General features: G+C 40.0%; 1 protein-coding gene and 1 long non-coding RNA gene across 2 annotated transcripts; both read left to right on the top strand.

Moving 5' to 3' along the window:
* The first annotated feature begins 18 nt into the window (after positions 1–18).
* Positions 19–8,861, top strand: LOC133269518 (cell cycle control protein 50C-like). Its single transcript, XM_061453888.1, is given in 9 exon segments — positions 19–787; positions 1,563–1,599; positions 1,602–1,672; positions 2,932–3,033; positions 4,418–4,508; positions 6,378–6,515; positions 7,550–7,756; positions 8,676–8,781; positions 8,783–8,861. Coding segments are annotated over 9 exon segments (1,044 nt in total). The 5' UTR covers positions 19–574.
* An 8,641-nt stretch (positions 8,862–17,502) lies between these two features.
* Positions 17,503–18,970, top strand: LOC133269170 (uncharacterized). The gene is made up of 2 exons (XR_009743349.1): positions 17,503–17,557; positions 18,245–18,970. It is a non-coding gene; the product is annotated as an uncharacterized LOC133269170 (long non-coding RNA).
* The last annotated feature ends 5,746 nt before the right edge of the window (positions 18,971–24,716 follow it).

The following is a 24,716-nucleotide window of genomic DNA, read 5'->3' as shown; positions in this document are numbered from 1 at the left end:
GAGAATGAGTTGCCCTTTTGTGATAAAGAACGTGTAACCTTTTTACAACTTTTAATTGTATCTGAATCAGCAGCATTGAGTGTAGTAGGTTAAGAAAATTGATTTATTTAGTCTTCCAAAACAATGTTTTCTGTCCAGTGCTGTCTTAGCACCTGCAGTCCTCCCCAGTGGCATCCCGTGAAATTAGCGTAGAGCTCCTTTCATTGTATGCTATGCCTGTTAGCTGGGCAGCTATGGAAGTGAAGAGAGATTACACTGAAATTCCAGTATAGCTGAAAAATTAATAAGATGTAACAAATCCTACTGAATTGTGGACCAGGAAGAATATATTTAAGGCTTTTCCAGTATGCATAAGATGGACACCCTGACCAAAGTACAGTCATTTGATTGGTACAAGCTGATTATGGGGATCCAGGCACAACTGTAGAAAATGAGAAGGACAGAGATCCAGTTAATAAGTAATTCCTGGCCATAATGCAGGTTTGAACAAACAGTACAGTCCTGCAACAGTAAGGACAGTATCTCAGCCTAAACACTCTCCAGCGTATTACTTCTTCCTCTCACCAAGAAGAAAATGAAAAACAAGACGAGCTTTCTCCAGCAAGGAGGAGAAGCATGTCCTTCCAGGTGTCTGGATAACAGTGCGTTCGGACAACAGAGACTACCAGCTTGGAAGCCCCAGCTTACCATCATGGCTGTGCTCTCCACCTTCTTTCTCACAGGCATGTTCTGCTTCTCTGTGGGAGTCTGCCTCATATTGTCTGCAAACAGCATCAGAGAAATCCAGGTTTGTTAGGGGTTATGTTCTTAGCATGCTATGAAGAGGAAACTGGGCCACATTTAGAGGAAAAAAGCTTTGTATTTTTGCTTCTAGATAAAGATGGCAGCAGTGGCTTTATGCCTTGGATACATGTCCAGCAGCATGTGACAAAGTCTCAGCATTGAGTGGTTGACTGGGTGGTAATATCTAAAATATGGGTGGTAATTTCTGACCCTGCTGGTAATATTTGAAATGTTGCTATTATTTCCTGGGTTTTTTTGAAGAAAAATATGCTAATCCCTTTGATAGTGTTTGATATTAGAGGAACTTAAGTGTTTGATGTGGCAAAATCTTAAAATGCATTGAGATCTGATGTTTAAATGCTGCCTGGAGGCAATGTTGGTTAGACCTGTGGTGGCTGGAGCCAACACTCAGCACTAAATCCAGGCTGTTTGAGCGGGGTGGGCCATAGTGCACGTGGGCAATTGTCAAGCATTACTTGGTCAGCCAGACAAAGCTGCAGAAGTGTTCTTCACTCAGCACTCCTTTGTGGAGGAGAAACCGTGAAGGTTCTGCAGCAGTCATCAAAAGGCTTTAAAACATCTTTACACTAGGAATAAAATTTGTGAATGTTCATTGAGGCCAAGTCCTGATTCTCTGCTGTTGGTTTTTAACAATGTTTTGGCAGTCCAGAGTCACTTGGAAGAAAACTGCTCTGAAAAGGCTTGGAGCTAAAACATTAACCTTTTCCTATGTGCATGTCCTTTATTACAATACCTTTGCTTGTTCATGTCTCTGACAGATTGATTATTCAGATAAATGCTCAGATTGTTCAAAACTCCTGAAAATTCATCTAATTAGAATAAGGAATGCCGCTGTTCTGTTAATTTCACGCTAAAGGAAGATATATTGGTAAGTGGATGCAAGAAGCCAATTCAAGTTGATTAGTACCTCCCATTACTTATATCCCTATATGAGAAAATATACCACTCCTGCTGTGTAGAGCTCCTTGACCAGATTTTATTTGTACTTTTTAAAAACATGAAATACTCAAAATTGTTCACCTTTGCCTTTTCTATTCATTTTGGTACTTGTTAAAAATGAACATGATCAGGTTAACTGTGTCCGTGGTTGGGAGATGTCCAAGGAGAAGATGGGGATGAAGGAAATGGTATTTGTTTGTGGAGGTCATGTATCTCAATATCCCTCTGAGTAGCAAACAGTTCCCTTTTGCCTGGGGTTAGCTGTTGCTGCACTGAGCTCTCAAATGAGAAGGAAATCTGAAGCTCTGACCACTTGTCATCAGTAAATCCCTGTCATCTTTTTTATGAAGGCTATGCTGTTAATCCCCAAGGTCCTTGAAATAATTCAAGTCTAGCAATGTGATTCTGCAGTTTCTTTTGGGAAAAGTATCCTTCATTTCCTGTCCTAACCTACTGGGGCATGTTTCTGACTCTGTTAAAATGCTTCATGTTCCACCAAAGAGATCTTATGCTTAGTACTACCTAAATGATCACTTAAAATTACAATGCAGTTTAAATTGTAAAGTCACTTTAGGGTTGGTTCTTCAGTACTGAAGAGGCTGTTGAAATACTCTGTAATTCTACAGATTATATTGATGATTAGAAGTTAATTTAAATTAGTAAAGTTTTTAATAGTTTAATAATCCTCTTTACTGATTGTATTTGGCTGCCTAGCATTCTCCTTTGAATCACAGCACTAAACGTCCCAAAGGGTTCAAATAATTGATGAGAGGCATCTTTATTTTTCAAAAAACCTGAAGGAATTAAGAGCTAATGGGTGCTTTTTGAAGTTTTTTGTGCATCTTGTTCTATGGAAAAGAAGTGTCTTGTCTCCATGAAATTATTCAGTCATTGCAGATTCATGGCCAGCCGTGCCATCTTGAATAAAGTAGTAATCAAGCATTTTTATTTTAGGTTTCATTTGGTGGTTTAAAGTAAGTTTAATTTTGTGCCAAAATAACAGAACTTTTAATTAGGATGAAGACTAGATTGTAGCCGGTGTCCACTGAAGTAATTGCTTAGCATGAAGTTACCAGCACTTAAATATTAACTGAGTGCTCTCTTGCCCTCTCTTTTTTAGCAAGTAATAGGATTTCTCTTTGTCAGCATGAAGTCGTCTTATTGAGGGGATATATTCTTAAATTCTAGGGTGATGTTTTTATGTAGTATGGGCTCCAAAACTTCTACCAAAATCACCGTCGATATGTGATATCAAGAAGTGATGCACAATTGTTGGGTCGAAATGTAAATGTAAATTTTCTTCTTTATATTATGAGATCTGCAGTATTTCTATCAGGTGCATCTTTGACCATGTAGCTAACTATGTGTAACTGTGTGTTAAGATGCCTCTCAGGAATAATAAATAATAAGGTACAGAATTTTTCCATGTTTGGTCTCTGCTTCTGTGATTGTTAGGGCCATTATGTCTAATAAGTAAGAAAGAGAAGAAAAATGAGAGGATAAATAAAAGGTATCAGTCCAGTGTTGCATTTCTCAAACCTGCACCTTGTAGGGATGCTAACTAAAAGGACATTGTCTTTACAAAATAAACCTTCTCCTGGTGTTTTCAGTTGTCTTAGCCAGAAGTGTTTTAAGCTGTGCTTCTACTATAAGGTTAGGGAATTAAATTATTCTGAGTCTTCCAGTTTGCCATCTGGCTTTGGAAGTGAACAAGGAACAGGAAAAGGTGTATGGTGAAATAGCAGATCATGTAGCATTCTAAGAATGCAACTTAGAGGTCTAAAAAGGAGGCTAGACAGCATCACCTGCAACAGGCCTGCATAAGAAAACTGGAGAATGCAGTCATTGCATTCAGGTTTTTTACTTACAAATCTAAAACATGTTTTCTTTGGCTTAAAAGCAGCATTTATATACACACAGTCCACACACGTCCTCCCAGTACATGTAATGATTATGCCATAACAATCTATCATTTCTATAAAAGGCCTCTTGTAACTCTCAAGACATGTTCCCTAAAATCTGTTTCTCCAGGTGTCCAGTCAGCTTGTTTGCACCCAGGTACAACCACTTCTGGCTTTTTTACCAATCAGATACACAGCTTTTTAGAGTTAATTGAAAATGTTTCTGCATTTACATTTAAACATGCAGATTTATAGTTTCTCATGAACTGGGATAGGAGAGATGTGTTAAATTTGAGATGGGCTTTTGTTTCTCAAGCTCTATCTTCATACGTCAAGATTTCCCTACATAGAACTGCAGTAATGTGGCTAACTGTATCTGCTGTTCTGCACCACTGCAGCAGCCCAGGTGAAATTTAAAAAGAACAAAAAATAAGATGTTCAAGAGTAAGCCAGAGCTTCACTGGAACATTTTTAATTGTAGCTGTGTTACAGTAGCAGATCCAAAAATGAGTTTTTGTAGTCTGGAGATGGCAAGTCCACAGCAGAATTTGGTGAAGACTTTAGGTTTACGTACCGTGATACACAGTGGTGTAGCACAGAAGGTGTCATCAACATATTCATTTGGATGTATCTCTGATGTGACCAAAATGGGCTGGAGAGTTAATTATTCAGTGGCGTTTCAGGAGAAGGAATGGGAGGAGAACAGTAACACCACAAAACTACATCAAAACCTCCAGGTTCTGTGCCTGATTGTTTTGTGCCCTTGAATGCAGATTGAGAATAGTTACTGCATGCCCTTCACAACCTACCAAAATGGGACAGCCATGGCTCCATGTGGCGCTACTCCCAACAGCATGTTCAATGGTAAGTAGGTTCCTTCCACATCTGCCTTACTTAAAACTTAACACTTAAAACTTAAGTTACACTTACTTAACACTTAAAACTGTTTCATTACCCCAATCCAGCTGAATCCTGATATTGCAAAATCTGTCTTTCTTCCACTAGAAGTTTTGCTTAGCAGTGCTACTGTAGTGAACAGGGGGCTCTCCTTCCTTCTGCTTGATAACTTGCCCCCCATTTTGAAACTGAGAAAGATTTTTCATTTAGTAAGGCCCTCCTCAATGTGAATATATGCCAGGACTGAGGAACTGAGTCCCTGGTGAAATAAGGAATGGTGATTTAGTGTACTTCCTTGCTAAAAAAAAAACACATTCTTGTGTAGTGATGGAGAGTCCATATTCTACTTTCCCACAGGCACTAAGCCTGTGCATCCTTCTAAGCACACCCCTGTGGGAAGTGCTTAGAAGGATGTGACATATTCTTCACATTGGTTTGGATCTTTAGATCTGTATAGTTGCATTTTGTTCTTTGAATGCTGGAAGCATACATAGTCTTACTTAATTTGATCCCATGTTTGATCTTATTTATAGTAACTTTATGGACATCACCTGCCTATTGAGTACATTTAAGCTGAAATGCAGAGGGCTCTTAGCCATGAATACTGGCAGATTTCAGAACGGATTTCTTTGGGATGAAAGGAGACAAAAAATGTCTACAGACTTTTCTCACTTACCCCACCCTTTTTATCTCCCCCTCCCTGTTTTGGTGGTTTTTTTTTTGTGTGACCTCTTCCATGCAGCAGTTTTTGACAATGCAGCAGCTGTTCTCAAGCAGCGGAGCCCACCCACACCAGAGCAGTTGTGAAGAGCAGCTGTGTTCAGTAACTTCTAGATCCTTTTGATCTTCATCTGCCTACCCACCTACTCCTCTGGAGGTCTGATTTCATGGGTCTGGGCTCAGACCTAGGCCAGCAGAGCTACCTTCCTGCAGCCCACAGTGTTCTGGAGCCCTGGCCGCAGGACAGAATGCGCCCTCAGAGAACTAGGGATATTAAGATTTTAAAATGCTGAGGGTAAACTTCTCAGTGTCTGCCTTGCATCTGTCCTTGGTGCACAGTGTGATGAAAGGTTCTGGCTGCTGGTGATGTGCGGGAAGGGGCTGATGTCTGAATCCTGCTCTGGTGGTTAATTTCTGTCCCTCTGCTGTAAAAGAGGATGCTTCCCATTCACTTTTGATGTCTTTGCTAGTTGTCTAATTGCTCTGTTATACTGTTTTGTAAAATGAGGAAGATAGCCAAGTTCGTGCTGAGAAAGGTTTTCAAGGTTTTCAAAGCTAGCAGTAAAGAGAGCAGTCAGACAAGTAGATAAGCAGGCAGAGGCTCAGAGAATTGCAACTGCTCTTAGTAAACTAGAGGCAAACAGCTGGGGAGGTAGTAGTACACAGAATGATCACTTACTCAGAAGAGCATGTCTGAGCCTGAAGGAGCTGCATGACACAGCTTTTGTAGCAGGATAAAAAAAAAATTAAAATAATTGATGCTTGTGCAGTTGAGTTGTGGTTTTCATGTTTCCTAAAAAGCAGCCACTTGCCATCTGTATCATCCAGCTATCCCTGCCTGTCATCTCATTGGGTGCCTGAGTGTTTGCATAGATGTTAATGAGGCCTATAATGTTTTTGACTTACGTTAAACTAATCTAAGTAGGAAAATATAATGGATAAAAACAAGTGCTTTTTGCCCACCGAAACAGGGATATCATGGTTAAAGACCATTTTATTTTATTTAATTTTTTATTCACTTGAAAGATACTTCAGTGTGACAGTTTTTGTTATTGATGCTGGCAATTAGAATGACTGTCCTTTACTCAGACATATTGTTTCTTGTATTTCCTACAGATACTATTGATCTTTTTTACAATGTTAACTCATCTGTTATTCAAGTACCACTGCTGAAGACTGGAAACAGCTGGTGGACAGATAAAAATGTGAAATTTTGCAATCCAAAATCATACAATCTCTCTTCTGCATTTCCAGGTAAGAATGGTTCCACTGGTATTCCTTATTTTTCAATGGCTTCCCTACCTCTTCTCCCCTGTGTGAGGGTCTCCCATTCTGAGATGTTGCCTTTGGGAGAAGTGCTTCCCAAAGCAGTTTGGAGAAGCAGCTTTAGAGGGTGACTGAGAGCAGAAGACAGACTTAACCAAAATATCACTTTTTTTTTTAATCACTGACCATAGAATTTTTATTCTATTTTATGCTATTTTTTTTTTCATCACTGACCGCAGAACTGGAAGAAAGTGGTTTCAGATGACTGAAGTTACCCCATGTCAACACCCTTCTGTACAGTTTCTTGTAATGCATAATCTGTTCAGGAAAAGAAAGGCTGCAGTCCACTTTATTTTTTTCCTATTGAAAACATCAATGAAGGAGAATTGTGTGTCACATCTTCATGTCTTTGCAGATTCTTAGGCAGTTGTTAGACAAGTGGGACTGCCTTCATCACTAGTTCTTTAAAACAGCTGTTTCATAGCTGTTGCCTTCTTATGGTTGATCTGTATTGAAGTGCAGCCAAAAGCTCCCTATTGTGGATCAGGGCAGTACTGTGCACAGTGCCATATGCAAGAGTTAATTATCTAAGTTTTCATATGACAGACTCTAAATAGCATAATCTCTGCCATTAGACTGCAGAAAGGTGCATTTCTGGTTGTACAGGTATAAATTAAAGTACAAAAATGAAGGCAAGCTCCTCATTATAGAGAGCATGTTGCTTGCTGAAGAGGCAAGAATCCAGAATAAACAGTATTTTCATCTGTGGAAGGAACTTTGTTTTTCCTGAGCTTAAAGTTTCTGATGTGTAGCAACCCCTGGGTACTGGTAAACTCTGTTCATTCATGTTTGAGGTGAGTGAAATGTTTGGTTGAAAATTTATCTAGCATATATAATTCTTCAGTACCGGACAGTGTCCTGTGTCTCTTTCATATTTCATATCCTGTGTTGGTTGTGAGAAGGCCCAGAAGTCACCAGTGACTGACAGCCTGTCTTTCCTGGTTTCTTTCCTTTTTTGTCAGGGACATCAAGACCTCCTTACTGGCAGAAGCCAGTATATTTTTTAGACGAGGAAGATGAAAAGAACGATTACATAAATGACGACTTCATTATCTGGATGCGAGTGTCAGCCTTTGCTACCTTCAGAAATCTTTATCGTTGTGTCAGACGGATAAGGCAGTTTACAGATGGCCTCCCAGTGGGGAATTACACTTTTCATATTTCTTACAGTATCCTTTCATGTTATCCAAGACTATTATTTACAAGATGGAAGTGGATGGTATTTATATAGTAAAACAGCAAAGAAACTGAGAGAAACAGCCCAGACTAAGTCACTGTGACAAGACCTAGTTTTTAAGGTGATGAGACACTATAAATAGATTTTCTTTCGCCTGTGCAGATGGAGCTAGGACATGTTATCAAATGGGAGCATATGACTTTGGGCTTTTGGATTTGGGCCACCTACTGACAGGAACTTTTGTGCTGCTGAAAGTGCACTCTCGCTCTAAACAGCACAAACTTTTCCAATTAAAACACTTATTTTGTCAGCAGTAGTTATGTCAAGATAATTATAAATTTCTCTTCTGTCTCAGCCACTAGAGCTATGATTTTAAGTACTATAGCACATTTTTGTTCTGAAAGTTCCCATGTGGAGAGATGTAAGGTAAAATACAACATTTTGGGTAGATAATATATTAGGTAGAGGTGAGCACTTCCCCTCAGTGAGAATATGTGGATCACCATCATTATCTAGTTGTTTGGGTTGGAAGGGACCTGAAAGATCATCTAGTTCCAGTCATCATGCTAAGCTGCCAAAAAGGCTAATTTTCAGCTGGGTTTTCATAGAAATTAACACAATACCAGTTACATAAATTATGAAACTGGAATTTATAATGTTAAAAAAAAAAAAGTATTTCCATGTTCATACAGAGACTATGTTTAAAATAACTGTCTCACTTACCACCAGCTGCTACAGAGTTTTGGGCCCAGAATAGCAGAGACATCACAGATCAGTTACAAGAATTTTTGCAGCAAATGCTTATCTCCAAGCTGTTTATGCCTTGGAAAGGGCTTTTAGCACTTACTACCACTTTTTCTCCTGGAAATAATGTAAACTTCATTAGTGAAACCTTAACATCCTTCTAGCAGATTTCCCTGTTACCAAATTCAAGGCAAGGAAGCATGTGATTCTTTCAACTGTGGTATGGAGTGGAGGAAGTAACCCATTCCTGGGAATTGCCTATGTGGTTTCTGGCAGCAGCAACCCTGGCAGGTTTTGTCACAACTGCTACCCACTTAAAGCTCAGAAAAAAGAAATCATACTTTCAGAAGTAGTAAGGTTCCCTAGCTTTCTGAACAAAGGCAAAGGTGTGCTGTGAGAGAGGAACATGCAGCGCTGACCTTTCATTCTTTCCCCTGAGTGCTGGATTTCTTTCAGAGACAGTTTTGGTGAACATAGGCAAATTGAGGGCTATTCCATCATCCAGAACCAAACTTACCTGAGGCTGCATTCTTATTATAATCTATATGTGCTCCTAGGAAACTGGTAGTGAGATGGACTTAAGTCAACAATTAGTATAGTGGGTTGAAATTGCAATGGCAAAGAAATTATGTGGTACTAATGTCTGGCTGGAAGTAAGGGTCTGTATTCATTTCTCAGCCCTTAATTCAGAAAGTATTTCTCTTGACTTAAATGGAGCTTTGAATGGGTAAAAAGTGTGGTCTTGATACAACAAAAAGCTTGAGCAGGTAGAACTCGGTGCTAAAATCTGTTTGTTGGCCACATGTGGGCTGACTGGCTTGGCTTAGGTTTTATATACCTTTTTCAGCTATCCTGAAAAAGCAACTGATTTAGCACAGCATATTCATCACAGTTTGATACCTGAGTAATTACTGAATACAGGACATTTTTTAAGAGTTTCGAGTTTGTTTAAACCCTATTTATTGGTTTTACCTAGGTACTGAGGCTAACCTGCAAAGCTAGAGGGCATTAAAACACTGACTTAACAATTTGAATTATGATTAAATGGGAAGTTTAAATTAAAATCTCCTTTAATACTAAATATTTTAACAGAAACATCTACCTAATGTAACACTTAGGCCATGGTTGCACTCCTACTTACTCAATCCTTCCACACAAAAGTTCAGACTCTTACGTATCCTTTTCCCTTTCAAGCCCCCATTTCTGTGGTGTAGTGACTTATTGTCAACAGAAAACAAAGCATCAGAAGATCTGACAATATTCAGAAAGTAAACACTGCAGCTAATGAATAGGCTTACAAGTTTTCATGTTTCATGGTCAAAATGTTATACATTTAGGAGTTATTTCCAGTCTCTCACAAAATGTAGAAACAGCACTGAAGCATTCAGGTCAAGTATACTGTGGTACATCTGATTTTTTTTAAATAATATGTCTGTTGCAAAAGTGCAAATGGAATAAAAAACTTTAAATTTATTCTTTGATAAGAATTCTGCGTGCCTTACTTCATCCTCCCCTAAGAAAAATCTCCATACTAAACCAAATAAAAATCACAGACTAGAACAAGAGAAGGGAATGTGGCACACAGTTTGTGAGCCACTGTCAAGGGCACCACATCTGCTTTTAAAAGCGTCTCGAACACTTGGGAGCTTGTGACCTTTCACAAATGGCCTCTGGTGAATCTCTTTGCAGCCACAGCAGGTACTGTTTCCATTAATCTCTGATTCGTAGTTGTGCCATGAGCAACAGAAGTTTACAGCCTGGCCTGCTAATACACTCTTGCTTCATTAATGTTTATGCTGACCTGCTGGTGAGTGTTCTCATCTACTTTTCCTGATCAGGGCTAGTCACCTCCACCAGAAAGCTGTAAGAAACGAGGTTCCAGTATTTCATACCCTTACATCTAAATCTGTCAGGAGCTGTGGGAGAACCCTACTTCTCACTGGGCTAGACATAACAGAGCATGAAGCAGTACATGACGCAATGTTTCAGCTCATTAATCTAAATCACTTTAACAATGAGACGTGCTCCTAAACTTTTAAGTCCTTTTGAAAATGGAATCCCATGCAGCCCTCTGGAAAGCCCTGATGGGAGTTGCTGCCAAAGCTGAATTTAGGATTTCTGGCTCCAAACAGACCACAGGAGCCTCTGTTTTTTGTTGTTTCATGGGTTTTTTTTCTTCACCTGTTTTTTTTCTTTTAAATCCTCCAAGAAACTGCCTTTCAGGAAATGCTATGTCATCTGAGAAGTTAAGTCACAGTGTGATTGTGACTGATTTTATTCTTCATGAAGTATCTAGTAAAAATGTTAGTAAAAGAAGACTGGATAATGATGTATGTATTTCAGTGAGTCAGTGTCTACCAGAAAAGAATCCTGTTTAGAAAAGTCTAGTAAGTAGTGCTTAACAGTTTGCCAATTATCTCCCAGAGGTTTGTGCAAGAACCTGTTCTCTTGAAATGTGCATTGTCTTCAAACCCCTCCTCAGGAAAAACGTATCTTCAAACAGATCTTCTTTCTGTTATTCCTGAAATCATCAAAGCCTTTGTTTATAAATGCCAAACATCTTTTTCATCTTACCACAGCTTTAAACACATCTTACATCTTTCTTGTACCCTCTGAACAGTGTCCTTGGAAGCTGCTGCTTGAGCTCTAGCAGTTACTGTTGCTAAATCTGAGTAACTCTGCCTTATCATTCAGGATTATGCTGCCCAGACCAGAGCAGCGGGAATAGCACCTTAGATGAACTGCTCCCAGCAGATGGAATCTGCCTTGCTCAGAAGCATGGAAAGAAGTTTTAGCAACCTCTGTACAGTGCTTTTCGTGCCAGTGCTATGGCTATGCTGTTGGCTGGTCTGCCCCTTGTGCCAGGGCTTGCATGAACATGCCTTTTCAAGAAAATGTTGTAGATGTGCTCCTCAGTGCCCACTGTGGGGAATATTCTATATGAAATGTTTATTGGATTGTTTTACGCTACTGCTGCTGCTGCCTTATTCCCTCTTGTGCAGGGGCTGAAACAGAAGTAAGAGCTCTAGCTGAAGGACCAGCCTAACGTAACAGAATGATAGCAAAAGCTGTGCTCTTTGCTGTGGCATGTGTCGGGATTGTTTCCTTTTGTCAGTTGCTGATATATCAGCAGGAGGCATGATTCTAGACAAAATCCAGTGTGACTTTGAATTCATCTATTCTGCTTATTAAGAAATTGTTAAATCAAATTGACCAGGGAAAACATACCAAGATTTGGAGAACAGAGGTATGAAGGAACCAGAGATGTTGCACTTCTGCTGAGGTACACATTGCTTTTAAAATACATGGGGTGTCATGACCAGTACTGCATCTTAGGCACAGCACTGCTTTTGCCTTACACATTGGATATTATGAATTAAGATTATGCATCTTCGGTAGAAAAGAAAAAAAAAAGGATTTTGGTAAAACCTTTCAAAATTGAATTTTTAAATTAGCTTCTCTAGCAAGCATACTTCCACCAATAGTAAGTGTGCTTTTTTCTGTGAGAGATCAACATATGTAGCCTTATCCATTCAGTACGAAGATGCCTGGGTTTAAGATTGCTGAAAAAAATTAAGAGGTGTACCTGGAAAGTGCGGAAGTGTGGGTCAACAGCATCACTGTGAGTGCTACATCACTAAGCCACAGAAGATTTATTGTCACTATTTATACTATTTTGGCATATCAGAATTACTGAAGTCTTTTAATCCCTTCCCTACAGATGCCAGCACTTCAGAAAATAGCAAAATACTGAAAAAAAATGCTTTTTTGCTTTCAAAGCAAAATGCTGTTTCCTTTGTTACTGCTACTTAAAGCCATCTAATAGATGGCTTTAAGTAGCATCATTGCTGTATATTCAGTCCCTTTGAAGTTTGCCTATTTCCTTCACTCAAAAAAAGAAGGATGTATGTCAGAAGTGGGTGTTATGTATGGTGGACTCAAATTAATGGATGCTTAAAGTACTAGAAAGTGTGGGTTTTTGTTTTTTCTTTTCCCCATCTTTTTTCTAGAACAGATAAAGAAGGACATTTTTATGCGTTTTTTTCTTATGTATATAAATATATATATAAAATATATATAGTTATATTTAATAAACGGAAAACTGGACAAAGGATTCCTGTTAGTAGAAGTAATCTAAATTTACATGGTAAATATGGACTAAAACAGGTGAACTAAATGGCATGTAAGTTTCTGTGGTTTGTTTTGGTTTTTTTAATACATTTTTCCATTTGTAATTTTGAAGATGACAGTGTTTTATCATCTAGAGTTCTGTAGTTCAGTTTTAACAGTGGCAAAAATATCTGAAGGTGAAAAGATCCATTATGAAAAACTTACATGCTATGTTAATCTCATTTCTAAATTACAGGGAGGTATAAGAGAGTGCTGTATTTTAATAACAAAAACTGTTGTACTACTTTTGTCAGCTTCATTTAGGATTGCATTTCATTAATGGATTCTTTATCTATATAGAGAGACATAAAAGTGAAGCAGGAGTTACAGGATATTTCAGTAGCACTTCAGTTACAGAAGTTTTCCAAATATTCCTCAGGGTTTACAGTTTCATGCATATATGTGCCATATCTGTCTGTGTTGGTTGGTTTTTCTATGTTCTAAACATAGACATTTGCTTATGTCATCTCATCTAAAAATAAAAGGATGACTCCATCTGAAAGAGATTTGCATGCTCACAGACCTATAGAATCTGGAAAAATAGGTTACATGCTGCATCTGTTTTATATAAACAGCTGTGTTGCATGGAGGTTATTAATAATAGTGTTTGGATGGGGTGCCTTGTATTTTAATAACACATTACAGTGTAAACGCTTTCTCTCCTTCTTTTGAGAAATCAAACTAATACAAAAGTAAAACCAAAAATTTGGTAAAACCAAAAATTTACTTCAGGGAAGGGAGAGCTTGGAAAGTTTTGTTAATGTAAAGAGAGGTTACATACAAGTTTGGATTTAAGTTTAGATCTAAAATAGGAGAAAGCAGTTGCTTGTTGCATGATAAGAAGGTGCTGTCTTCTTCAGTTGGAGCAGTATGGTATGAGAGACAGAGCTGGTTTGAGAAAATAACTGTAACTGCACCAGGAGGGAGAATGGTGAAAGGGGCAAAGTGCTGCTTCTGCTCTTGGATACCAGGGCAAAAGAATTTGGCTGAGCTGCTTAAGATGACAGTGCATCCTGACATGGCGTCTGGAAAACCCATATGATTTTGGGGAGCAGTCAAGTTAAGTAAAAAAACTGCTTGGTTTTCAATTGAAAGTTCACACTCTCTGAACTATGGTGCATAGTTTTCGAGCTAAGGTGTTTTGACTCAATTCTCTCTAATTGCATTATTCCCTACAATACCAAGAACAACTTAGTTATGCTCTGGGAGTCCCTTGGGCAGCTGCCTTTGCTTTGGTGGCCTCCTGTTCGCAAAAGAGGAATTGTGGAACATTTATTGTTTGCTATGTGTCCTGCTTTCTACCCACGCTATAGGAAGCCAGGCAGGAAGAGTGGGGCTTGTTTGGATTTTTATGTTTGCGAGTGCATGAAAAAAGTTTTCTCCTTTTCCCCATATAGCCAAGCAGGACAGGAGAAGGATAATTGGGCTGATACCCGCCCAGTGCAAGTAGAGGCAATATTTAAATGATATCAAATGGTAATTGCCATAGGTGAACAATGGCAGCTCATGCCCTGGAAAGCTTTTATTTCAGACATCTGTAATCAAAATATCTGTGTATCTACTGCATATATACTGTGTGCTCTGTTGACAAACATATAGCATGAAACAAGATGACAAAATGCCATTTAGTTACACTCCCACAGACTTTACCATTGTCTCTTTGCATTAAAGTGCCTAAAATGATCCCTTTCAAACTGAAACAAAGTTGTGAAAAAAATGAGGTTTTCTGCTGTGTCAGATCCAGCTACCCAAAGTTATTTGCCTTTTTCTCCATGATGTTGTGTAATGAACAGTTTGTTCCATTAACAGCTTTGTTAACACAGTTATAATACTGGGTTTAAGATGAGGTTAAAAGTTCCTGAGGTTTCTCAAATAACTCATATGAATCCCTGGGCTTTCTATGGACTGTATTATTAGTGACAGTGAACCTGAAAACACTGGAAAAAGAAATGTGTCAAACCAGAATGGTTAAATTAAAAAGGGAGGAAGTAGTATCTGCCCATAGCCGCAGTCGTCATAACAAGTTAACATCTGGGGAATGTGTACTGAGCCACTGTCACTTGCCTCTGAAGTGAAATGTGGCAGCTATTTGACAGTGCAGAGAGGCTTCACAACAGCTCAGGACAATAATAACATCTGCAGTTAACAACACTCCTCCCTGCAGTGCATGTGCCGAGAAACCTGCCATGGTGGCAGAGAACAAGGGAACCGTGTCCCCCAGTGCTGGGCAAAGCAGTGATTTAATGCTGGATGCTCAGGAAGGGCACTAGCAGTGCTTCATCCTGGTGGGTGGCAAGGTGTTTTGCAGTTGTGTAATTTGGTTGCAGTTTCCGCATGGGCTAGTGTTTGCTGGCCTGCATTGTGCCATCCAGGTGTGGGGACATCCAGGAGTTTGCTATCCCTGCCAGGACGTCTTTGTGCTTGCTTGCAACCTATGTAGTGGTCTGAGTTGCCTGCAGAGTTAACCTCGAAGTGTAGAAAAGTAAGGGAGCAGGAAGAACTGGGGTAGTGCTGTGTGCAGTTTGTCTGTTTTGGAAGCAGACAAAATGAGATACAGTCACAAGAAAAGCAGCCCATGGGGAAATCAGGTGGTGGCACAAGTGCTTTTGCTGATCTGTCTTGGTTCAGATCCTGTGAATTTTATTTACAAACAGAATTTCAGCAGTAAGTGACTTTTGAAGTACAGTCACTTTGTGAAAGAGGGCCCTTGCTTCACATCTTACCTTGGTCCTCTGCTCAGTGTGTTGCTTTGGCTGCTGCAGTGTTACTTTAAGTCACTAAAAAGCAAAAATAAAAGAATAATCAGGGAGTCATCAGCTAAACCTTGCAAGAATTAGAAGCCTATAAAGCAGATGGGTTTCTGCATCTAAAATCTTTCATTGTGTTGTCTTCTGATGACTCATAAACCATGGCTGGAGGTTGGCCATTAGAACCCAGGACTGACAAACACCAGTGGGTTTCACATGGAATTTTGGAGCCAGCCATGGCTGTTTTGACTGAGCAAAACAAAGCACAGGGTTTTATTTGCTGAGTTTAGTAAAGAAAAAAAAAAAAAAATCCAGCGCTTACAGTCAGATTCCCATGTTTTAAGCTCACTGTTGCCAGTGCTCATGTGAGATTGAGCAGTGATCACAAAGTCTTTGAACAAGCATTCTTCATGCTCTGCCACTTCTGGCTTTGCAGTTAATCATAAAAGAAGGCACTGATCGTGAACAAAGGGGGTGAGATAAGTTGAGCTAAAGCTATGGATAGGATTTTATCTCTGCATATTTTTGTTAACTGATAAAGTGAATTAAATGCAAGAATTGCTTAACAAATGTATAAACTGTAATTGTGCCAATGGGTTTTAGGCTGTAGCTTGAGGAATTTATCATTCAGATCTATAAGTTCATAACTTCACCCCAGGCAACTAGTGGAAAGCCAAGTCTTAGCTAAAAAGGTCAAGAGTTGCTTTTCAAAAGGAGGTAAGAAAATGTGAAGATGGAACACAAGCCTGCTGGGCATTTTCATCATTTTAGGGTTGGAGGGGGGGTGTGGGGTGTGGAGGGAGAGAAAGTTGATTTAAATGGAATGTCTCACATTATACAGCTTAAGTAAATAGGCTAAGTTTTTTAATTTGGATTTGCCCTGAAACTGTCTTGTCAGGAATTCTCTTACCTACTTAACAGGTGATAGTAGACATGTCATACAAATAAATGAACGTGTCAACTGTAATTTCAAGTGTTCTCAGCTGTTGAAAGGTTATTTCCTATAGTGGCTTCAAATCGGGGGGGGGGGGGGGGAATGTGCCCTTCCTACAGGCGGGGGTATAATTTTAAAGTTTCAGGAGTACACCAAAGTTAATGGAGTTGTCCCCACTTTGGATCCTGGGCTTTATCTCTTTTGTGGACCAGCAGATCTTAAGCAAGGAGGCTTATACGTAGGTAGCCTAAGCTGTGTGTTTGTAGCATTGTCCGCACTCTCTTGTTCACTTCTGGTTTCATAAAACTTGTAACGTTATTGGCAGGTTTTCCTCAGCCAGACGTTACTCAGAAGTTACTGTGGGGGACGTAGAGGCAGGCAGAGCACAATTTCCTTAGAAACTGATGGGAAAAGGCAATTCTTACATATTCAGGTCTTCAGTGTATTTCGTCTTCAGACTTCACTGTACTAGAACACTTGCTCTTGTACTCGGAAACACGGTATTTTGTTGATGCTGGCCTTGTCCAAAACTTACACTTTCTTAAATGGGACGGACATCACAGTGGGAAAGACTGGGATCTTTTTAGTCCCTCCCTGCAAGGTAGGTTTTGTCAGATGAAAGACTTAAATGCAGGAGCTGTGGGCAAGTGGCATTCGTTCCGTTCCTCTGAGGTACGGCTGGCTGTTACCGCCGCAGGGAGCAGGGTGTCTTGCAGCTGCCGCCTGTCAGCGGTGAGTTGCAGATTGTCTGTTGCTGGTGCCTCTGGCACAACCCGGCCACATTTCCGGCAGTCGGGTCTACTGCCACCCTCCTGCTTCTCGCCGGTTTTACCAGAGCGTCTATTTTGGTTAACTGGCCATGCCCTGCCCGCCCAGCTGCGGGACACAGCCGCGGCCCCGCCGCCAGGAGCCTGGCTTTTGTGCTGATAGGCGGGGACCTGAGCCCATCGGTGAGCAGCGGGCGGAAGGAGCGTTGCTCTTTGCAGCCAATGGGGCCCTGAGGAGCTGGAGGTAGGGGGGGACTTGCCTCGCATGGCAACGGCAGCGGGGCTGCGTACCTCGGACGGGTGGGGGTCGTTGGTGGAGCGGTAACGGGCGGTGCGGGGCTGCGCGGGACCCTTGTGCTCCGCCGGGCCGGGCCGGGCCGGGCCGGGCTGAGCTGAGGCGAGGGGACGGTGCCGCCGGCCGCCATCCCCAGGTGAAGGGTTGAGCTGTGTGTGCAGCCGTGCCGGGGCCGGCTGGTGCTCGCAGCTGCTGAGCCCCAGGGCCTTAACGTGGTCCCTGTGGGCTTTTCTAGGGGCGTCGATTTGTGAAAGCGCTGCCGCCGCAAACTGAATGCAGAAAGCGCGCTTTGAAGCTGGTGCTTTTGGTGGTGCTTTCTGCATGTTACCTTTGCCTGCGCGATTGGCAGCTGGGCGTGGGCTGAACGTGCTGTAGAGCGCTTGTAAGATGCTAAACACTTTGCACTTATGTACAGGGCTCGTAGGTCTCCCGCGCAGGAATCTGGTAGTCGTAGCCTTAGAAGTGACCCTAGTGTTGTATCAAACCTGCTTCAGTGCTGCATCTGAGTAAATAGAGTACAGTTTCATTTTATTTCTTTTTGCATTTGTTAGTATGGTCAGAAAACAAGGGGGTTTTGGGCCTTCTGTGTGCACACAGTCACTGCAAAATCAAGACCAGAGTCCCAGATCACAGGTGACACTGGGCAAAACTGTTAACATACATGGACCTAGCCTTGAATGGGTCCATCTAGTCCAGTACTCTCTGCCAGTGCCACCCGTGAACTAGGAAACTGAAAAAAAAAAACCAAACCAAAAAGCTAACACAAGGTGATATGGTGTGACAAATGCATCCTAGTTGATGCACCCTGTCTGATCTTTTTCAGGTTGAGATTTACATCACTGTCAACGTGTCTGCATCAATTTCAGCTGGTTTGGATGCCTTTATGTGGAAGAGGCACATTTGAACACAATTTATTCTTTTGTAGAACTGAATTAGGGAAATAATTCCATTTTGCAAGCCTAAAAAACATAAGCTTCCCTCCAGTTCAGTTCACACGTAATGTGTGATCCTCACTGATTCATAAAGTGTCTGAGAGGAAAATGCTAGATTGATCCTGGCATTTACCAGGCATTAGCACTTCCCTTCTTTAGTAAAAAAGACAGGAAGTCGATGGTTCACATTTTTATGAGGCCTTTTGGATACAGGTTTCATCTGAAAATAGTTATGTTATTAAAAAGATGTGCAGTAATGTGTTGTAATAATACTTAATATAAATGTAAAATGCTTTTTGGAATAAATTCTGGGCTGAATAATACCTCACTGGACATATAGGCAAAAATTTTATCGTTTAAAGCTGAAATAACCTCAGAATTCAGGCTTAACATATGACTCAGTAGGGTTTTTTCTTAAGTATTTACTGTTGCATATTTAGATTGTACAATCAAGGTCTTTCTTTGCTAATTAGCCTCAAAATAGCTGGTAATAGAATCCACTTCTTTGATTTCCAAGGGGGTGTCAGTGCTATGAAGAAATGAACTTCATTTCATGGCAAAACTGGTTGCAGGTGTACCAGAGAAAACCCAGTTAAAACAGTGGTATTTTTATATAATTGGTTTGTACAGAAAAAAATTGCTGTTTCATGTGCTGTTTTTCACCAAGTGATAAGAGATACACGGCTTGTTTTTGTTATGCAAAACTTCATAATACTATCTTGATACAGAACTGCATATAGCTAAGTGTAACTCTATGAACAAGTACTGTAAATACATTCTTCATGCGTTTGTAGGTAAATGATCAGGTAAAGAAAATTAACTTTATTGTTAAATTTCTGTTTGGTTCTAGATGAAGATTCTTCATTAGAAGACATGTGAATCATCTGGGGTTATACTCAACATCTGAAGTCAAGCAAAGAGGAATGCCATGTAAGCATTTTTTTTAACTATAGGAATGAAGATCTGAAAATATTAGTGTTTGAATTTCAGAACTTGAAAATAGTGAATTTGTCAAATATATCTTACAATGAAAAATGAAAGAGGAAAAAAACTTGTTGAAATTGTGCAAAATTGTGTATACAGCTCCTCAGAACTCCTACGTGTCGGACTGCCAGCTCTGAGAAGTCCTGCATCCAAGATCCTGCAGAAATCTGACATTTCGTAACTAGATAATTTTTCCTAAAAACACCCGCCTTAAAGTATAATAGTGTTGTTCTCACAGGAAAGCAGCTTCCTCATACCCCCTCTCTTTTTAAACTGACAAAGGCATTCATCTCTAGAGAGATTTTTTAAACTCATTTGTGGAGGAGGATTCAACTGGTACAGAGCTGGACCTAGTCATTTGGACTGTTAGGCACCGATCCTGCAGACTGATAAATCAGAGAAGTCATTGGTGGTGGAGACTGACTGAAAAATAAGTGTCTCAAATGCACAGATAGGTGTTAAGGGAAAAGATAAGCTATACCAATAAATGATTCGCTATACCAGTATATATTAGAATCTCTTAGTGTCCAAAGTCTGCGGGCATTCCAGAAAACGAAAAGTTGATAGCATCATCTCTACAGCTGTGAGAGTATAGGAGTATATTTTTTAAAATGTATTAGAGGGCTGGTGTCATGACTTATAAAAAAAATATTATTGGAATTATTTAATGCTAACCAAAGCATATACATGCCTTATAGAAAGATTTGGAAGTATGTATAAGTTTTGAAAATAGTAATATAGTTGTATTTCAAGTTGGTCTTTGAAGTCAACTCAGTGGGAACTCATTTTTGCGGCAGCTTTATTAGTACTGGATATCACGTGGCTGTTTCATTATGAGTTTAAAATGTGATACAGATGCAAAAAATGTTAAAGGAATGAGTAATGGTATCAGTTTCTTGATACTGACAAATTTAGTATCTGCCACTGTTTGGAGTGGGAGTACTGCCAGTGGTCTAGTTTTATGAGAGAAGTTTGGTTTAATGATCAGCATTGTTTTTTGTTTGCTTTATGTAAGAGACCAGTTCTTTGTGTACATGGTTTCATCTTCCCCTGCTGTGTTGAAAAAGATGCTATAAAATATGCGTAGAAGCATAAATTATTTTTATTTTGCCATGAAAACATAATTGAAGTATCTTTGGTTTAATCTGCTGTTAGGAAATGAAGTTTTGTTAAGATGTTGGAGTTTTTTTCCTTTACATCAAAGTATTGGATTTTGATCCCATTTAATTTTGGGAAATGAAGATAGCTGTCAAAATGACACTTCATTGTGGTTTGCTTTGATTACCAAAAAACTGGGTTGGAAGACAGCTCTGAAAATTCTGGAAGTCCATGGTGCTGGAGGAGTAATTTAAGTGTTTGGTGTTAACCAAGTGCCCCACTGTTTATTACAGCTATGTAATACATGCTTATAAATACCTCTAGGAATGTAAAATAATATGTTATGCAGCTGGCTGTCCAGGCTAGTAATGGCAGGACTGATGGTTAAATAGGTACAGAAGAAGGAGTGATGATAATAACCAACCAGGATCTAGCAAGCAGGGTTAAAAAACCCAGAAAGAACAAAACCACACACAAAATCCTTTGTGGATGTTACAACAAAGCCTGCTGTTAAGTTCAGCCCCTGCCCGTACATTGTCTGGGCAGATTCCGAGACCTAATTACTCCAGCAGTGTGCTGGACCTTGCCCCACCAAAATTAATATGGATGCTGTCCTGCATTAACCTAGTTGCAAAACTGGGACCTGACATTATGTTGGGGATCCAGCTGATGTGGGAAGAGAGGACAGGCTGAGGAAGTTGGGGCTGTTCAGCCTGGAGAAGAGAAGGCTGCGTGGAGACCTCATAGCAGCCTTCCAGTATCTGAAGGGGGCCTATAGGGATGCTGGGGAGGGACTCTTCATTAGGGACTGTAGTGATAGGACAAGGGGTAACGGGTTAAAACTTAAACAGGGGAAGTTTAGATTGGATATAAGGAGGAAATTCTTTCCTTTTAGGGTGGTGAGGCACTGGAATAGGTTGCCCAGGGAGGTTGTGAATGCTCCATCCCTGGCAGTGTTCAAGACCAGGTTGGACACGGCCTTGGGTGATACGATTTAGCATGAGGTGTCCCTGCCCATGGCAGGGGGGTTGGAACTAGATGATCTTAAGGTCCTTTCCAACCCTAACTATTCTATGATTCTATTCTATGATTCTATGATGTCGTCATCAGAAATGTCACTTATTTGAAACCTCAGAAACTTCATGGATGCAGGAGGAGGGGAGGGGGGAGCTTGCTTTTAGCGTGTTATATTGACAGACTCTTCCGGTATCTGGAAAACTGCTCTTCACTAGTGACTAAAGAACTATTATTAGTGTCTGAATCTCTGAAATATTTTTGTGTCTTGAATAGTTTTAAGACAGTTTAATCCAGTATGATCAAATATGGAATATTTTAAGCGTGTGGTGCATGCTTATTTTTGTGGTGTGTATGGTGCCAGGTATGACTTAAGACAGGATGCTGAGAAACTTTTTGAGGACAGTTAACATGAGGTCTTTTTGCTTGCTTGTCTGAAGGAAGATGACTTTCCGGAATTGTAGCTAAAATGCTCTTACATGAGTTGAGAACTGCAAACCCTGTTCTGGCTGCCTTTTTACATTAAAGAGTTTTTGGACCAGTACAGTGCTTTTCTGTTGCATTAAACTGTGGCTGGGAAATCTCCTCAAGTTACAAAAATTTATTTGAGGTTTACTGAAATATGCAAATTTTTGCTCCCAGTGAATCAATCTTCTTGGGCAGAAGGAGACACTGGAGTAAATTACCTTTTAATATTTTATATTATGCTTAGGGACGTCCTTTGGTATTTAATTGTCTTTGCCCATTTTGGTTTTTGTTCCAAAATTGTCATTGTAAAACCTGAAGAAAAAAAATAAAGCAGAGGCTTGTTTGCAGTATTGTATTTCAGTCTGGAGAATATCCTAATTTTTGTTCTGCAAATGCAATCCTGAATGAATCCTGAGTATATTCTATGATCGCTGTTTTACATACACAGATGAGTTTATTTTTGTGTGTGTGTTTTACAGTGCTGTTGTTTCTGATATAGAATATTACTTTGGGTTCACAGAAGGAGCTAAAAACAAATCCTGAATCTCAGCAAGATTCCTGTGAATCAGACATTTTCATTTCTGTGTTATGAGATTGAACAATACATCAAATGCCAGTTAAGACAGGTACTACTTTCACATCTGTATGTACTCCTGTTTGTCTAGCACTGTTATCTGCTAGACTGCAAGGACTGTAAATTATAAGTTCCTGTTTCAATTCCCATGGAAATTCTCTAGCTTTATGATAGGATTCACTGTGGGGTGGGGCTTTGTGATAGATTTCACTGGACCTCTACTTACAGTGAGCAGAAAAGCTTTCCAATTAAAAATAAATAGAGTAACTTAAAGAGGAGAGAATCATAAGTTCAGACAAAACAAGTAGACTTGATAAATCCCATGTGTTCTTGTGGTGTGTCAGGATTCAGTTTAGTTATTAGGCTTGGTTTTAGTGCTGCCTCGTTTCACACCCTCTAGCCTGTAGGAAAAGTCTCTGCCATACCTGTGCTGTGGTGGTACCTGTCTGCTCCTCTGCATGGAGCCTGTTGTCTCTGTAGCACCCTATCTTAGCTTGAATGGTAGAATTTGAAATGCAGATAATCATAGATAATTGTAAAAGGCCTTTGTTCTTATTCTTTCTGGTCAGTTTCTTTATAGTGTGTTTTGTACGAAGGTCCACACCAGTTTTAAGGTCTTTTACTTGTACTGAGGAGTTTTTCAGTGGTTTGTCCAATTTTCATCTTTCCTTTACATTGAGTTCATTATGGGCATAGATGACTGTTAAAAAGTAAGGTTCGGTTTTTGCTTCCTTTGAAGTATGAGGGAGTATAAAATATTACTGCCCTTTCGGGTTTATTTGCTCAGGCTCTTAATGACTTTATTGCCTCTTAGAGGTATGTGTGAAACTTGTCTGCCTTTTGATTTTCTTAAACTACAAAACCTGCTACGTTAAAGGTCCTCATTATTTGAAATTCCGTCTGCTCTGTTTTCTTTGTAGCCATTCCTTATTTGTTCCTAATAATTGCCATCAAAAACTCTTGTCTTTTTAGTTCATGAAAGGCAAACCAGATAGCTTTACATGACTTTGGCAACTAAGGAATGTCATTTAACTGTTTAAATGAGGTTTACCCTTTAAACAATTACATCTTACAAACCTCCACTGAAAACAGGCCTGCGAAATCTTGCGGTCATTGACAGGCCAGGGACCGTGACCAGCTTTTCAAAACTGTCACACTGTGCACTGTGACAGTTGTTCCACTGAACCTTTTTGCACCTGCTCTCCTCTCCTGAGCAGATTCATAAGAAACATGATATACATGAATATATACCATGTAAGTAAAATAATGTGGAATCACGACTGCTCATGCTGAGAAACAGCTCAGGTGTCTGGTTTGCTTTCTCATAGTCAGGGATTTCTGGAAAAACAGAAACCTCAGCTACTTTCTAGGAAAGAATAGCTCTAATTCTCCACATGCTCTAGTTTTCATTCTTTGAAGTGTTTATACTTGGAGAATATTTTGTATGTATTAGATCTTGGTATCTTACATGTTAAGAGCTAATGTCCTTTCACAGCAAAATACTTCCATCAGTTAACAGTTTTTCCACACAAAAGCTCCATCCACAGGCAGTTTCTCCTCTACAGGGGGAACTAACACCTGTGTTATAATATTGTGTACAGCAGCAGCGGTGCTTCTACAGATACAACAGAAAAAAAAATGCAAGAACTTGTAGCAACCATAAGGAAGTAATTCCCAGTGTGCAAGAGGCAGTGTAAGATGAATGCTGAAAGTTGTTTTTTAGCTTGATGTGAAATGAAGTAATCACTGGTGCAAGATCTTCCACTGATTACAGGTAGTGGGTTTTATACTGCTGAAACTTCTTGTGGTAGCAAATGAAACCTTTTGCATGATTCCCTGAGTGAGTGTGTGGTGGTGCCGAGTGCCTGTTTTGGTGCTGGAAGGTGACCAGGCAGTGTGGCACAGCCCACCTTGTGTTCCCTGTGCCTGGAGATGCTACAACAGGGTTCTGGCAGTTTCCAGACACAGAGAATGGGTCACTACTAACTGTGGAAGTACCAGTAAGCCACAGCAGTAGTAGGCAGTTGTGCTGCTGGGCATCCTGCTTTCCAGGTAAGATACTAAACCAAAAGTCTGACCACTCTTCCTTACAAGAGCATTAGCTTAATTTCATTACCGGATCCTACTTTTTGGCAATTTCTCCTTATAGTAATTAAACATGCAAGTAATTAAACATGCAAGTAAATAAGTGGTATGGTCTACCTCAGAGCTGGGTAGAGTGACAA

Source organism: Pezoporus flaviventris, unplaced genomic scaffold (assembly GCF_033815535.1).
Source record: "Pezoporus flaviventris isolate CSIRO_AGI_PZ_B2104156 unplaced genomic scaffold, CSIRO_AGI_Pfla_v1 ptg000015l, whole genome shotgun sequence".
Lineage (NCBI taxonomy): Eukaryota > Metazoa > Chordata > Aves > Psittaciformes > Psittacidae > Pezoporus > Pezoporus flaviventris.
This window is presented reverse-complemented; position numbering and strand designations above follow the sequence as displayed.